The sequence below is a fragment of the Dromiciops gliroides genome, chromosome 2, assembly GCF_019393635.1.
Source record: "Dromiciops gliroides isolate mDroGli1 chromosome 2, mDroGli1.pri, whole genome shotgun sequence".
In the NCBI taxonomy this organism is placed as follows: Eukaryota; Metazoa; Chordata; class Mammalia; order Microbiotheria; family Microbiotheriidae; genus Dromiciops; species Dromiciops gliroides.
The window spans coordinates 416,785,053-416,802,063 of NC_057862.1; the positions used below are offsets into that span (position 1 = coordinate 416,785,053).

General features: G+C 36.5%; 1 protein-coding gene across 1 annotated transcript in view; it reads right to left on the reverse strand.

Annotated features, from left to right (window-relative positions):
- CEP89 (centrosomal protein 89) overlaps positions 1-17,011 on the reverse strand; it is a 186,408-nt gene that overhangs the window by 146,202 nt on the left and 23,195 nt on the right. Inside the window, exons 5-7 of the mRNA XM_043986041.1 lie at positions 14,324-14,426; positions 10,450-10,475; positions 8,696-8,750 (exon numbers count right to left, since the gene is read on the reverse strand). Coding sequence (XP_043841976.1) covers positions 8,696-8,750; positions 10,450-10,475; positions 14,324-14,426 — 184 coding nt within the window. The remainder of the gene's footprint in view (positions 1-8,695; positions 8,751-10,449; positions 10,476-14,323; positions 14,427-17,011) is intronic.

Below are 17,011 nucleotides of genomic sequence, written 5' to 3' on the forward strand. Positions count from 1 at the left end.
TTTGCTTTTTGAGGAAAAATCTCTTGGGACTATAATTTGACATTGCTCTAAGCTTTTATTTCATAAGTATTAAAGAGCTTACTATTTTTACTCTGTATTTATGATCAATTCCATATCCTATGTAACTAGGTAAATGAGTTCTTAATTTGCCATCCCCTTACTAATAGTTATATTCATGTATAAGATTCGGTCCTAACAGTACCTCATTCCTTCAAGATATATATATGTATGTGTGTGTGTATACATACATAAACACACACACACATATATTCCTTATAACGGCTTTAAGGTATTTTTTAGGCTTACAAAAATGATATTCAATGATCACACCAATGATCATTTAATTGTTAAACTTAACAGCTTTTTTCTCAATCATCATCGATTTCACTCTCTTAGTCTTCCTCTCCCTCTCAACTCAGAATGAAAGAAAATCAAAATTCCTATTACAAACATGTATACTCAAGTTAAAATATCTACACTGGTTTTATATATATATATATATATATATATATATATATATATATATATATATATATATATATATATATATGTGTGTGTGTGTGTGTGTGTGTGTATGTATGTATGTATATGTGTCTGTGTGTGCACATATGTATGTGTGCATATATATGTCTCATTCTAAAATCTGAGTCCTATACCTCATTATCAGGAAGTGGCTAGCATGTTTAATAATCAGTTGTCTGGAATCAGTTAGCCATTCTGATGTTCAGAATTCATGATTTTCAAAGTTGTTTTTCTATACCTTATTGTTATATATAAATTGTTCCCCTAATTCTTTTCACTTCACTCTGCATCAGTTCATACGAGCCTTCCCAGGTTTCTCTGAAACCATCCCTTTCATTATTTCTTATAGCACAATGGTATTCCATCACATTTATACATACCATAACTTGTTTAGCCATTCCTAAATTAATGGGAATTCCCTCAAATTCCCATTCTTTGACACCTTATAAGGAGCTAATTTTATTGTCCTCTAACTAAGGAGGAATAATTTTGTTATTCATTTGTTTTGTTTAGTACTAAATTCTAAACTTTAAGTTATACTCCTAAATTCTCCCCCCTCACATTTTCCTCCCAAGTATCTGTTGAGTGATACCAAAACTCCGTTTATTCTTTCCTTCCTTTGACCAGTTCAGATGAGAGTCAAGTTGGGTCAGCTGGTCCGGCAACCCCCTCCTCCTTGTTCATATACTTTGCACCTTGATTATGTAAGATAATTTTTGCTAACTTTCCTTTCTCTGCCCCACCTAGTGTATTTGTCTTCTCCTCTCTTTACATTCTTCCCCTTACATCATCAAGACATAACAGAACCACCCCAAGCCTTGTCTAATTAGACTCTATAACCTCTGATGACAACAGGGATCAAAGGGGACACATGTATCACTTATCTGAATGTAAGAAGTTTATCTTTGTTTAGTTGTTTTTGTTCATTCATATTTACCTTTTTATGTTTTTCTTAACTCCTATGCTTGAACTTTAAAGTTTCTATGCAGTTTTGGTTTTTTGGTCAGGAATGCTTGAAAGTTCTCTATTTCATTAAAAATCCATTTTTCCCCTGTAGGTTTATATTCAGTTTTGTGGGTAAGTTATTCTTAACTGTAAGTATACATCCTTAGACCTTTGGAATACTTTATTCCAAGCTTTCCACTACTCCATAGCAGTGGCTACTAAATAGTGTATGATTCTGATTACAGTTCATTAGCATCAGAATTCTTTCTTTCTGGCTAGGTGCAATATTTTTTCTTTGACCTGAAAGTTCTGGATTTGGGCTGTAATATTTCTGGGAGTCTTCATTTTGTGGTTTCTTTTTAGGAAGTTACTTGTAGATTCTTTCTATTTCCAGTTTCCTCTCTGGTTCTAGGAGATATGGGCAATTTTTTTAAGAGTTCTTTCAATATTATGCCTATGCTTTTTTTTTTAACATGGCTTTAAGATAGTAAAATGATTTAAAAAATTTTTTCTCCTATATTTGTTTTCTATCTTAATTGTTGTTGCTCTGAAATAGCTTATGTTTTCTTTTTTTTTTTCAGCCTTTTGACTGTTTTAATGTCTTTTTTTCCCCTATTCATTCTTTTCTTGGAGAGAAGAGCTTTATTCACAAAACAAGTTTATAACAAGAACATGGAAATGAACAAGAATCCTTGGAATTGTGAGGGATTTGGGCCCCAAGGAACTAAATGCAGGGTCCACATTGGGTAAAAAGATGAGCTGATGTCTTCTGAGGTTAAAACTTGAATTCTTTGTATTTCTTACTCCCCCTCAATGTTCTGTTATAGAATCACTGACTTCTATTTGCTCCCTGATTTTTAGGGAATGATGCTAGGGCTGTTAATTTCTTTTCCAATTCTTTATTCCATAACTCTCGTTTTACCCTCAAGCACTCTAATTTCATTTATAAAAATTTTTTTAACTCTTTCTTCTTCTTTTCCAGGAATTCTAGTTGAATTTGTACCTAAGCTATGAGGTTTTGTTTGGTTGGTTGGATTTTTTGTTTGTTTTTTGTGGGGCAATGAGGGTTAAGTGACTGGCCCAGGGTCACCCAGCTAAGCTATGGTTTTTGTTTTGTTTTGGTTTTGGTTTTTTTGCGGGGCAGTGGGGGTTAAGTGACTTGCCCAAGGTCACACAGCTAGTACGTGTCAAGTGTCTGAGGCCGGATTTGAACTCAGGAACTCCTGAATCCAGGGCCAGTGCTTTATCCACTGCGCCACCTAGACGCCCCTAAGCTATGTTTTTCTTTGAGATTTTGCTTATAGATGTTTGGAGTCATTCCCTTCTAGGTTTATGTCTTGTGCGCTCCTGTCACCATAATGACCTTTTTTTTTTTTTTTTTTAGTGAGGCAATTGGGGTTAAGTGACTTGCCCAGGGTCACACAGCTAGTAAGTGTTAAGTGTCTGAGGCCGGATTTGAACTCAGGTACTCCTGACTCCAGGGCCGGTGCTCTATCCACTGCGCCATCTAGCTGCCCCTACCATAATGACTTTTTATGGTAAGAGTCTTCTTTTGTTTGCTCATTCTTCTAGTCTACTTCCTGACTTCAGAATTAATGTTAGAGCTAGGCTCTGGGCAATTCTGGAGGCTTGAGGTCTGGGCTGGTTCTACTGCTGCTTGGGGTATTAAGTGTTACATTACTGTGGGGCAGCTAGGTGGCGCAGTGGATAGAGCACCAGCCCTGGAGTCAGGAGGACCTGAGTTCAAATCCAGCCTCAGACACTTGACACTTAACTAGCTGTGTGACCCTGGGCAAGTCACTTAACCCCCATTGCCCCAGGGTGGGGGAGGGGGGGAGTGTTACATTACTTCAGACTCTCCAGGGACAGCTCAGGCTAGGTACTTATAAGCTTTGACTTTTCCCAAAGTGATCTGATTCAAAACAAATTCTTAATTATTGCCCCTACTGAGTTCTGGATTTGAGTATAAGCCACAACACACTGCTACTGGACTTAGCCATTATCTGCTGGCTAGAAAGCTCTACTAATTCATAGCAATATAGCTGCAAGTTTCTCCTTGGTCTAGAATTCCTATATTGTTTATTCCTTTGCTGGTTTCAGATGGGGCTAGAAGCTAGAACTGAGAATTCCATTCTTGGGGGGTGAGCCACATCACTGCTGCTGCTTTCTTAACTCTCATAGCTTTGGTCTCCATAATACTCCCTATTTCAGCGTATCACAACCATGTCCAAGTCCTCTCCTTCTTTTTTTTTTTTTAAAGTGAGGCAATTGGGGTCAAGTGACTTGCCCAGGGTCACACAGCTAGTAAGTGTTAAGTGTCTGAGGCCGGATTTGAACTCAGGTACTCCTGACTCCAGGGCCAGTGCTCTATCCACTGTGCCATCTAGCTGCCCCTCCTCTGCTCCTTTTACCCTGGATCTATGACCCAGAACTGAGTAGTGAGCAACCATGCTGCCAGTTACCACATGTTCCCTTGTGTACCAGTATGGGTCTCAGACCTCCTCATGCCATGGTACAGGGCACGTTCCTTGAACTGGAGTGCTCTGCTTCTCCTACTCTGTCCTGGGAAGACCCTGTCCCCAGTGTCTGCAGACCTATCTATCTCTATCCCTATACCAACTTGGGCTGGAAAAGTGATTCACTGTGACTTTTTTTCCTTGAATTTCCCCATTAGGATTAAATCTGGTGTACCCGTTTTGGGGAAATTTGATGGAGACACTTGCTGCACTACTTTCTGCTAGTTCTGTCTCTTCAGTCTTAGCAGCATTTGAACCTGCTGCCTACCCTTTTGCCCTGGACACTGGTTCCTCTCCAGGTTTCATGACACTTGCTCTCAGTTTTCCTGTCTATTCAATTTCAGGCCCAGTTCTCTGTTTACTTTCAGTGTTCATCCAAATAGTTGAATTGATCAATGACCTCTAGGGGTTGTCTATCCAATTATACATTATCATGGGCGGGCTGCATGCAGCCCACAACACCCCTAAGTGAAGGCCAATGTAGTTCCTATCTGAATTTAATGATTTTAATAATAAAAAGAAAAATGTAAATATGTGTTTCTAACCTGGAAAGACTTACATGAACTGATGCTGAGTGAAATGAGTAGAACCAGAAGAATATGGTACAGAGTATCAACAACATTGTGTGATGATCAACTGTGATAGACTTAACTCTCCTCAGCAATTCAATGATCCAAGATCATTCCAAAGAACTCATGAAGGAAAATGCTCTCCACATCCATAAAAAAGAACTATGGAATCTGAATGCAGATTGAACCATACTGTTTCTACTTTGTTTGTTTTTTGTTTTTCTTTTTTGAGGTTTTTTCTCTTTTGTTCTGATTCTTCTTTCACAACATGACTAATGCAGAAATATGTTTAATGTGATTGTACATATATAACCTATATCAGATTGCTTGCTTCTTGGGGAGGGGGAGGGAAGGGAGGAAGGGACAAAAATTTGGAACTAGAAATCTTATAAAAACAAATGCTGAAAACCATCTCTACATGTAACTAGAAAATAATAAAATACTTTTATGATTAAAAAAATAAAATAAAATAAATCCATCACTTAAAAAAAACCAGAAAAAACATGTATGTTTTTCTAAGTCAAAATGCTACCGACAAAAATCTTTATACATGGTTTAGTGGCCCACACTCCTATCTGAGTTTGACACTACTGTTCTAGACACACTAGGTTTTTCCTATGTGGATGATTAGGCCAAATACCTTTGAATGACTGTGAACATCACTTAGGATCTTCCACAGTGTTACAGGGCTTGATGAAATAAATACATTATCACTCATAAACAGGAACATCTAGGAGACCTCATAATCTCTAGTGAATTTCTCCTCCAACTTCATGACAGTGGCAAATACCTTTGGAGGCATGTCTATCTCCACATTTTATAGCTCACTTGATATGTGCAATCAGAGGGTAGAACAAGCTTTTATCTTTTGTGATTTCTTTTAAGAAATCTTATATAATTTTGACATGTGCTTAGGAAAAACCTTGTTGGAAGGAAGCATTTAAGAATGTTTTGTTTTTGTCAGTCAAATGCTTTTCACATTGTCTATACTTTATTTTCTGTGACAGGAAATATCTCCTCTTCTATATGATCACTTGAAAAAGTCTGTTTGATGACTAATGCAGAAATATGTTTAATGTGATTATACATATATAGCCTATATCAGATTACTTGCTGTCTTGGGGAGGGGAGAGGGAAGGGAGGGAGGGAGAAAAATTGGAAACTAGAAATATTATAAAGACAAATATTGAAAACTATCTCTAAATGTAACTGGAAAAATAATAAAATGTTTATGTGGGGGGAAAAAAAGAAAGAAAAAGTCTGTTTGGTTCCTTTCTATACCTACAAATATGCCTTAGAATTCAGAGATTCTCAACCTAAGATTTGTGAACTTGTTTTTTAATATTTTGATAACTATATTTCAATATAATTGGTATTCTTTATAAATTCATGTATGTTATATTATGCATTTAAAAACATTATTCCTAAAAGGAGCCCACAGGCTTCACCAGACTGCCAAAGGGGTGAGTGATGCAAAAAATATGAAAAATCCCTACTTAGATACATGTATCAATTATTCAAATTGATCTATGATCCAGCAATATCAATCACAAGCCCTCCACACTTGCCCTTCCATCCTATGAAACTCTTGTCCACATAAAAGCATCACAAGGAATCCACCCAACATGCTAGAGGACAGCATCCCTTTCTCCTGACCAGCAGTACTCTGGCGATACTCTTGTCCTTTGTGCAAGCCTGTCTTAGCTTTTCTTCCTAGCATACATTTTATTGATGGCATCTTTTACTCTTAGTGCTCATCAAAGTACTTCAATGGTTATATGCTGCAGCCTCCTCACAACTATGGGGGCAGTTAGGTGGCACAGTGGATAAAGCACTGGCCCTGGATTCAGGAGGACCTGAGTTCAAATCCAACCTCAGACACTTGACATTTACTAGCTGTGTGACCCTGGGCAAGTCACTTAACACCAACTGCCTCACCCCACCCCACCCCCCAAAAAAGGAGCAAGTGAGACAGTCTGCAGGGCAGGAGCAAGGGAGGGAGAAACTGCATCTCCTCCTTGCTCAATCTATGCCAAAGTTCCCAATAAATCAAATTTAAAAAAAAAAAAACAACCACCATATATGCCTTGCCATTGCCTTCTTCAGTTTTTTGGAGACAGTTGTACTATATCTTGCTCCCAAAGAGTAACATCAACAGAATGTTCATATTAAAAAAGATGAGCCTTTATTTTCATGGGAAGTCTGGGGTCATTAAGGAAGCTGTTCTCTTCCTTTTCCACTTCAGTCTAAGTCCCTAGCCCATACAGACACAAATGGACAGACACTGTCCCCAGATCTTCCCTGTCCCAGGTAGATGTAAATTATCATTGGAATTCTGGGCATATACTTTGTTTCCAGTTCTATACTACCACAAAATGTGCTATTATGAACATTGTGGTGTATGTGGAGCCTTTCTTCTTACCAATGATTGGCTACGATATATGCCTCGCACCATAAGAGCTGGGTCAAAATTTATGGACATTTTAGTTACTTTATTTGCATAACTGCAAAATACCTTCCAAAATGTTTATACTAATTCACAGCTCCATCATTTATCATTGTCCTATCTTTCCACAACCTTTATAACACTGAATGTACCCATCTTTTGTCTTATTTGTCAATTTGCTGGCATCACAGAATTCTAACACAGGACTCTGAAATAAACTTCTGGAATACAATTCATTTGAAAATTGAGACCACATGTATGTATTTTGTGGGTTTTAAAAATCTACTTCCATGAATATTTTTTAAATAAACAGTAGTCCACTTTTGAGGAAACAATTTACTATGTATCCCTTTTCATTTAAGATTTAATGTTGGACCAAAAAAAAAAAAAAGATTTTATGTTGGGGTTGCCTATCCTATGTTTATTTGATAGTTAATTCTTGCGTTGCCTCCGAACAGGATGACAGAAAAATATCTCAACTTTTTAAATGCAAGTACATAATTTTTTAATATTTTAAAGTCATATTTTCAAAATTGCAAATCCAATAATTTTGTTCTCAAACACTAATAACTGCTTCAGTGCATCTGTGGTCTCATTAATTTGGGTACTCCTTTCCCAAGAGTTCAGATAACAACTCACCCATGTCTTTTCATCCATTGTGATTTCTGGCCATGTCACCCATAAATCCTCCACAAGGGCTCACCTAAAGTACTAGGGCCTTTCTCTAGATCTCAACATTTTACAGGTTCCAACAGCACACTGGTTATCCATTTGTTAATATTAATTCATGCTCTTCCTACATAATTGGCCCACCTCCCTTTCTATTCATATAGCAATCTGACAATAACTTTCATGCTGCTTTGAGCGTGCAGTTTCTCATTCATAATATACTGTTTTTTATGCCCATCATCTTTCCATTGACTTTTGGGTGATTTGAAGGTTTGATTCTCTGGACAACATGGTATCTCATTACTCAATGTCTTTCATATAACATTACTAGAAGAACGTTAGTGTTTAAAAAAAAAAGGATTTTGTTTCAAGGAGAAGCCAAGGATCATTGAAAGTAATAAGCAATTTCCCAAAAGCAATATAATCTATTCAATTCTAGGCCCAGTTTATTTTTCATCTGTAGAGCCTGTCCAAGATACTAACACACCAACTCTATGAACTCTTTGCCCAACATCATGGTCTAGATAATAAGCATTCTGCATTCACTTGACTTTTCCTATATAACTACTGAGGTCAAAATCTTTTAAGTAATTTTATATGTTATTTAGGAGGCTATGCAGAATTATGAGTCTTAAGGCAATCAGCGAAGTATCAACTATGAATAGGAGCCACTAGACCATGAAATACTAGTTACATCACCTAAATGAATAACTGCTCTCTTAAAGAATTGTACATAACCTATAACCTATAACCCCAAACTGGGTTACAGACAGTAACTCCCCAAAAAGTGGCTCTTGATATTTACCCTGGACACCTGAAATTTAAGCACACCCTACAAAGAAACACTATCTTTCTTGACTATGATAGGAGTTATACCAACCCCTTGCTACCACGTTCCAACTGCAGGAAGTTGTGGGCACAGAAACATAAAATAATAAAAGAACATCTTACTTTGGGATAATTGAGATTATTCTTAGGGATTTTAGGTGTAAGATTTATAGTTATATTAACACTCAAATGGCAACTACCTGGAGATAGCGGAGGTTTTTCAAAAATGACATTTTCAGCAGATAGTTTTTCATCCTGAGGGGAAAAGAATAAAAAATTATTTTATACACACACACACAATCCCAATTTCTTCCACAAAAGACAAAGAAGCATAATCATCAAACCATAAAGTTCATTTTTAACCATGCCTATTATGATCCAACTTTTCTCACTTTTACTATATTGCTAACAGTTAATTTTAGCTTTGAGCACTTTAACATGCTATATTTCTGATAAAAAAATCTTTAACCATAAAAAGGGATTTTCCTGTTAATTAGTAAAAAAGGGAGTACAAGTCAAGTTTACAGGGTTTCCTTCTCACCTCTATGAGTCAGTCAAGTGACTGTATACTCAGACCAAAATGTCATGAGTGGTTCTTCAAGATAAGAATTCCAAGGGGCAGGGCAGCTAGGTGGCACAGTGGATAGAGCACCAGCCCTAGATTCAGAAGGACCTGAGTTCAAATCCGGTCTCAGACACTTTACACTGACTAGCTGTGTGACCCCGGGCAAGTCACTTAACCCCAACTGCCTCACCCAAAAACAAAAACAAAATGATAAGAACTCTAAGACTCCAGAGGTTACATTCTTTTTTTTTTTTTTAAGTGAAGGGTTAAGTGACTTGCCCAGGGTCACACAGCTAGTAAGTGTTAAGTGTCTGAGGCCCAATTTGAACTCAGGTACTCCTGACTCCAGGGCCGGTGCTCTATCCACTGCGCCACCTAGCTGCCCCTGTTACATTCTTTTTAAAAAATAATAAACATTTTTATTTATAATTTTGGATTCCAATTTTTATCCATCCTTCCCTCCCTCCTTTGCCCCTTCCTCAAGGTGGTAAGCAATCAGATAAAGGTTATAATGTGCAATTATGTAAAACAATGCCATATTAGACATTTTGTATAAGAAACCATGAATAAAAGAAAAAAAAATGAAAGTGAAAAATAGCATGCTTCAGTCTGTGTTCTTAAAACCAGATCAGGGGCAGTTAGGTAGTGCAGTGGATAAAACACCGGCCCTGGATTCAGGAGGACCTGAGTTCGAATCCAGCCTCAGACAATTGACACTTAATACCTGTGTGACCCTGGGCAAGTCACTTAACCCTCAATGCCCCACCAAAATAAAAAAAAAAAAAAAGATCAACAATTGGTGAAACTTTGGAATTTTAATAATCTTTTTCATTAGTAATATTCTTTGGGATGGTTTATGCTCCTAGTTTTTACTAAAAAGTTCTTAATAAAATGGGTTTTCTGAGAAATAAACTCATTTTAAAACAGTACCATGGGGGGCGACTAGGTGGCGCAGTGCATACAGCACCAGCCCTGGATTCAGGAGGACCTGAGTTCAAATCCGGCCTTAGACACTTAACACTTACTAGCTGTGTGACCCTGGGCAAGTCACTTAACCCCCAATGATCCGCAAAAAATACCCCCAAAAAACAGTACCATGTGGTAAGTATTACTAAGTAAATGAAAGTTAGAAACATTTCCAGGTTTGGAAATTACAGTTATCATTAAAGCTATATATTCATCATGTAGACTGAGTTAACCATTTCAATTCTGAAATAGTTGTCCTCCACCATGAAAATTAAAGAAAAATAAATTTCTTAATGTTACGAATGCAGTGAAATCAGATTCTCTAATATCAACCATATATTCCTTCAAGCCATAAGAGGCATCTAATGCTTAGGGTAGGAAGTTAATTAACAACTTTTAAAATTATTTATATAAGAGCCTTACCTTTAAATTCTGAAGGGGATGTTTACCTTTTGATAAAGAAAATAAAATAGAACTTTTAAAAACAACAAATAAAGACATTTTACTGTCAAAAAACAACACTGAATCATATCTCTGCAGAGGTAGTAACACTTCTTTAACATATTTATTTTGACAGATGCTAATTCAGGAAAGGCTGTAAGCAACATGATAGAGAACTCTCAATATGGGAACTCCTTCTACCAGTGCAAATGTTATCTCATCTATGACCTAGCAGATAGGTCCACTGAATTGCCTAAGGTACACAGATGTTAAGTGATTTATGTAGGGTCACGGAGCTAATTAATAAAAAATACAGAAGTCTTGACCCCAAGTCAAGCACTCTAACCACTATGTCACACTGCCTCTTATTCATTTAAATGGATACCATAGGCAAAATATTAAAAATGTGTTGCAGAATCATAGAATCTTAGAGATAATGTAGTTTAATCGCCTCGATTTTATGAATGAGAAAAGCAAGGAACAGAGTAGGGAAAGGGCTTGTTCAAGATCACATAGCTACTTTGCGACCAATGTGGGATGAGTCCTGTCTAATGCTCTTTGCACTACCCCCGGATGTCTCTTACTTCTAATTACAACAGGACTTATTTCATATTTTAGATTTCAACAGCAACTATACTAAGATACTATAGATTTTCTTGGTTTTGAATTTAAAAGGGTTTTCCCTGTATTGCTCCTTAAATTCCACATTTGAAAAACTAATTAAAAGTCAGGTCACCTATTTTTTCTAAATATTAACCTGAAATAATTGTGATGTCAAGTTCACTTAGAAAATCATTACCCCATCAATGAACTGCAATCCTTAGGGATTAATATAAACTGTTCCTTCACATCCCCAAGGACTAGCACATGACTTGTCTTCATAGTACCCCAAAAGATACAATCTGAGACCTTAGGTAATAATGCCAACAATGAAAACAACAATAATAGCCAGTGTTTATACAGTCCTTTCACATGTGCCCTGGAAGGTAGGTGCTATTACTATCCTAATTTTACAGTTGAAGAAACTGAGTCAAGCAAAGGCTAAGTGACTTGCCCAGGAACAAACACATAGCTAATAAGTATCTGAAGAAGGAATGAACTCAGGTCTTAATTCCAGGCCCAGAAGTCCACCCACTGAGCCACCTAGCTGCCTCAGATGTTAGTCACAGACTTTCAAAACTAGATGGAATCTTGAAAACTATCTGGTTTAAACCATTATGCAAGCCATGAATCCCCCTACTACATAATCTCTAATACATGGATTTCTTACAGAAATATTTCTTCTATTCAATTTTTTTAACTCCAAAGAACCTTTTCTATGGGCATACTTTTAAGGGTAAAGCACTAAGTTTAATAAATACAAAGAAAAAAGCAGGTCAATGCCTATTATGCTTACATTGTACCATGAAGACAGCTAAGTAAAGTCGAGGTAGTTTATGGAAAGGGAATATACTAACAACTGGAAATAACAAAGGTGGCTCTACATGGCATCAAGAAGGAGGTGTCATCTAAAGCTGAGCCTTGAAAGGAAGATAAAAATTGTGAGAGACAAAGATGAGAATGGAATGCATTCTAGGCAAGGGAAACAGCTTAAGTAAAGGCATAGAAACATGTTAGGAAGTAAATGGCTGGAAAGGTAAGCTGGAACCAAGTTATAGAAGGACATAAATGTCAGGCTGAGACTGTGTTTCATCCTAGAAGTAATGAGAAATCATTGAGGGTTATTGAGCAGGAAAGTGGCATGGTCAGATCAGGCCTTAAGAAGAATTTTGGCAGCTATGTGAATGAATCGTCAGAGAGGGAACAATCTAGAAGTGGGGAGACCAATTAGTCTATTACAAGAATCCAAGCAAGAGATGATGAAGGTCAGAACTACAGTAGTGGACAGGAGAGTAAAGAAAAGAAACACACCCAAGGAATGTAGTGGAGGTTCTTCTCGACATCCAGGTGTATGTAAAACACTTAAGAACTATATCAATGTAATGACCTATTAATAGCTCCAAAAGACTGATAATAATCATCTTGTGGGGGCAGCTAAGTGGCACTGTGGATAAAGCACCAGCCCTGGATTCAGGAAAACCCGAGTTCAAATCTAACCCCAGACACTTGACACATACTAGCTATGTGACCTTGGGCAATTCACTTAACCCTCATTGCCCTGCCCCCCCCCAAAAAATTTTGCTCTCTCATCTCTTATGTCTTAGAAACCTTAGAGCTCTTTATTATTGATTTTTTTTTCATTTTTATTTCTCTCCTCAATCTGACCCTAACCCTTAGATCATGGGGAAAAACAAACACTTTCTAACAAATATATACAATCAAACAAATTCCCGCCCCATCCTCCCTTAGCTACAATCCTTTATGCCAGTGATTATGTCCAGGCTGACCCTAGCTGCTTATTGTTTGGGGCTAATCTTTTCTCTGGGGATTTTGTAGCACCCCTCTCATCACTATGCTTGATGTAATTCTCTGTGAGATCGTGGGGCTTCATTTTTTCTTCGGTACCAGAAGGAAAAAGGTATAGTGCATCTCACAATACTTGGGAAGAACCTGTTTGATGCTCCAGAATCTTGTATTGGAGATTCATTATGCAGGTCCTCACCTGTGAAGTAATTTTCAATAAGATTCTATGACTCTGGGGGCAGCTAGGTGGCACAGTGGATAAAGCACTGGCCCTAGATTCAGGAGGACCTGAGTTCAAATCCAACCTCAGATACTTGACACTTACTAGCTGTGTGACCCTGGGCAAGTCACTTAACCCACATTGCCATGGGGAAAAAAAAAAGAGAGAGAAGATTCTACAACTCTATCATTCATATACTTTCTTTTCCTAAGCCCCAATGTTCAAACAGAAAAAAAAAAAAGATTAAACTAACACAAGTCCTTTTCAGGTCCTATCTAGGACCTCAAAATACCACACAGGTAATTTTCTACATTTCTTGTGTTGCCAACATTTGTTCCCACACTAATTAAAAAAACCTTGGGTTTGACTGATTTAAAAGTTTTAAAATGTATTTGTATTGGAGGAGAATAAGAAATTGATATTATGAATCAAATTATCTGACTACATGAAATAACATGTTCAAATAAATCTGGTTACATAGGTGGGCATACAGCAAAAATGTCACAAATTTTTGTGAATTACCACAATTCGTGTTGATAAATACTTTGCCTTATCTACTACATGCTTTATATGCTAGAACTGAACCTAAAGAGAATTCCTTTATCTCTTTAAAAAGTAATAGCATTAAAATAAATAAAGGGGCAGTTAGGTGGTGCAGTGGATAAAGCACCAGCCCTGGATTCAGGAGCACCTGAGTTCAAAACCGGCCTCAGACACTTGACACTTACTAGCTGTGTGACCCTGGGCAAGTCACTTAACCCTCATTGCCCCGCAATCAATCAATCAATCAATAAATAAATAAAAAGTAATAACACCAATACATTATCTAGAACATTTCTTTTTAGTGATGGTGAAATTCCTAAGAAAGTACTACCCCCAAAATGCAAAATAATACAGAAACTAGCATTGCTAAACAATTTCAAAATGTTTCTTTGCTTTTAAATAGAAGTACCTAGGTATAGTGATATAACTAAAGTCAAAATGAATAAAGATATTATCCCCTCCAAATACAGAAACTTCTTTTAGACTGGAATTTTTTACATTAAAAAAAATTTCTTATGTTTAATGTTATTATATATATATATATAACCAATATCAGATTACCTGCTGTCTAGGGGAGGGGGGAGGGAGAAAAATCTGAAATTGGAAAGCTTGTATAAACAAAAGTTGAGAACTATCTTTACATGTAACAAGAAAAAAATAAAATACTTTATTAAAAAAAAATTTTCTTACCTTTCACTTGCAATGACCCAACTTCCAAATCTGAGAATTCACCTTGTTCAGAAGCAGTTCCATCCTTTTCAGTATAAGCTCTAAAAAGCAATGTATCTTTGTCCTAGATTTAAAATAACAGCAAACAGATATAACATAAGTCTTTTGTGCAAGATGTCATTCTTTATCATAACAACAAGGAAAATTGACAAATTAAGTATGTTGATAGGTCAATGCCCAATCCAACAATTCAATAACTACGTAGTGACAATTTTGTGCCTACTTCTAGGCCAAACATTGTTAGTAAAAAAAAAAAGTATGTATGATACAACCAGCACCCTCAAGCAGCTTACAAATTTACTAGAAAGATAAGAATTATACACATAAACTAAGAAATAAATGCTTCACTATCTCTGACAAACTATTACAGAGGTGTTTTTTAAAAACTCTGACTAGAAAGCATACTGAAATTAAACAAGCATAACAGATGAAATGGGAGGTCATAAACATAAATAACATCACATAGCTTAAAGCACTGTTTCTTCCATGTCCCATAAAAAAGTTGTGAAATAACATCACTTTATGGCTATAGCTTTATTAGATGCCTAATCGAATTGTTGGGAGTCAAGAGGACCTGAGTTCAAATCTCACCTCAAATACTTACTAGCTCTGTGACCCTGGTCAAGTCACTTAACCCCAATTGCCCTAAACATTGGGGGCCATCTCCGGTTGTCCTGATATATATCTTGCCACTGGACACAGATGGCTTTGGAGGAGAGAGTAAGGTTGGTGACCCTGCACAACCCTCCCTCACTTAAATCCAATTCAGTGCAAGTCATGACATCACCCTGATGTCATGGTCCTCTTCGGTAACAGGGAAAACAAGAACAATCAAATTGTTTTTAAAAATCATTTTAAGTAAATTTAATACTGTATATTAAAAATCTAGATTTAGGGGGCAGCTAGGTGGCGCAGTAGACAAAGCACCGGCCCAGGATTCAGGAGGACCTGAGTTCAAATCTGGCCTCCGACACTTAACACTTACTAGCTGTGTGACCCTGGGCAAGTCACAACCCCAATTGCCTCGCAAAAAAAAAAAAAATTTTAATCTACATTTATATAGAAAAAAAATTTTAAATGTCCCTTTGGTGCCTTACCAATTGCTCTACACCATTACTTTATATTTCTCTTACTGTATTTCTACCTTATATTACTGTCATTCATAAACATGTTTTATATCTCTTATTAGATTATAACCTCCCATAGAACTGGGATAGAGTCTTGTTTCTGTAGTAATTATTTCAAAGTAAATGGCTCAAAAAGACTATCACTGGACCTTGTACAAGATATTGTATGTTCTCAATAAATACTTATAAATAATTATTTGCTGTAAAGAGGTTTGAATAGAATTACACCAAATAGCAAACCCCACCAAGTGTAATATAAAATGCAATTCACCTTACTAATATTAATTATATTAATATTTTCAAGAACATATCTAAGATATAAAAGGAGATGCTTAGAAGAGAAGATGACAAATAGTCACTTTCTTGATAAGTTCAAACATTCAGCCACAGTGATTAAAATGTTACGGTCTTGATTAAACATTTAACTATAGTCCAATAATAAGGATTAACAATTAGTAAATTAATTAGGATTTTATTTGAAATTCTATTGTCCAGGCTAACTTTTTAAGTAATGTTATTATCCTTACATTTATTAGTACCCATAATAAAATTAAAATGTGCTCACATTTCATGCATTTTGCATTTCAGAGCAAGAAATACAGGCTCAGAAAAAAACTTTTCATGTGTTATAACTGTTTGACATCTGAGGCACCCATGTGGCACAGTTGATAGAGTGCTGCATCTGGACTGAGAGGAAGACCTGAGTTCAAATGTGGCCTCAGATACTTCAAAGCTGAGTGATCCTGGACAAGCTGCTTAATTTATTTCAGCCTCAGTTTCCTCATCTGTAAAATGAGGATGATAATAACACTTACTTATCCTGGAATTGTCATGAGAATAAAGTTAGATAATATCTGTAAAGTGCTTTTCAAACCTTAAAGTGTTGTATAAAATGCCAGCTATCATCATCATCATCAGGAATAGGGTCTTACTTCAGCTAAAATATTACTGTCCTTAAAAACAGAAGTTTGAAGGAACCATGGTTTTTCACTGTTAATTATTTTTTCTTACTGAACATAATAGACAGTTTTCTGGCTGTCATATAACTTAAGAATCAAAATATTTATTTTTGTTTTATTGAAACTTCTAGCCATAACCTTTATCTCCAACCTCTGACCAGAACTTCATTCCTATATTACACACTGCCTCAAACTTAACATATTAAAAATTAACCCGGGAGCAGCTAGGTGGCACAGTGGATAGAGCACCAGCCCTGGATTCAGGAGGACCTGAGTTCAAATCTGGCTTCAGATACTTGACACTTACTAGTTGTGTGACCCTGGGCAAGTCACTTAACACCCATTGCCCCGCAAAAAAAAATAATAATAATAATCCCTTCCTTTTCTAATTCCTATTGTAATTCCCTATGACCAGTTACTTTTTACCCTGTTTAAGAGATTTAAATACAATACAAGAAGTTTCACTTACAGTGCCTTAAATAAGGGTTAAATAAGATTTTTTGGTCATTTCTATAAAAAGCAGGCACCATTCTTACAAGTCATTTCCCATGCTTAGAATGCCC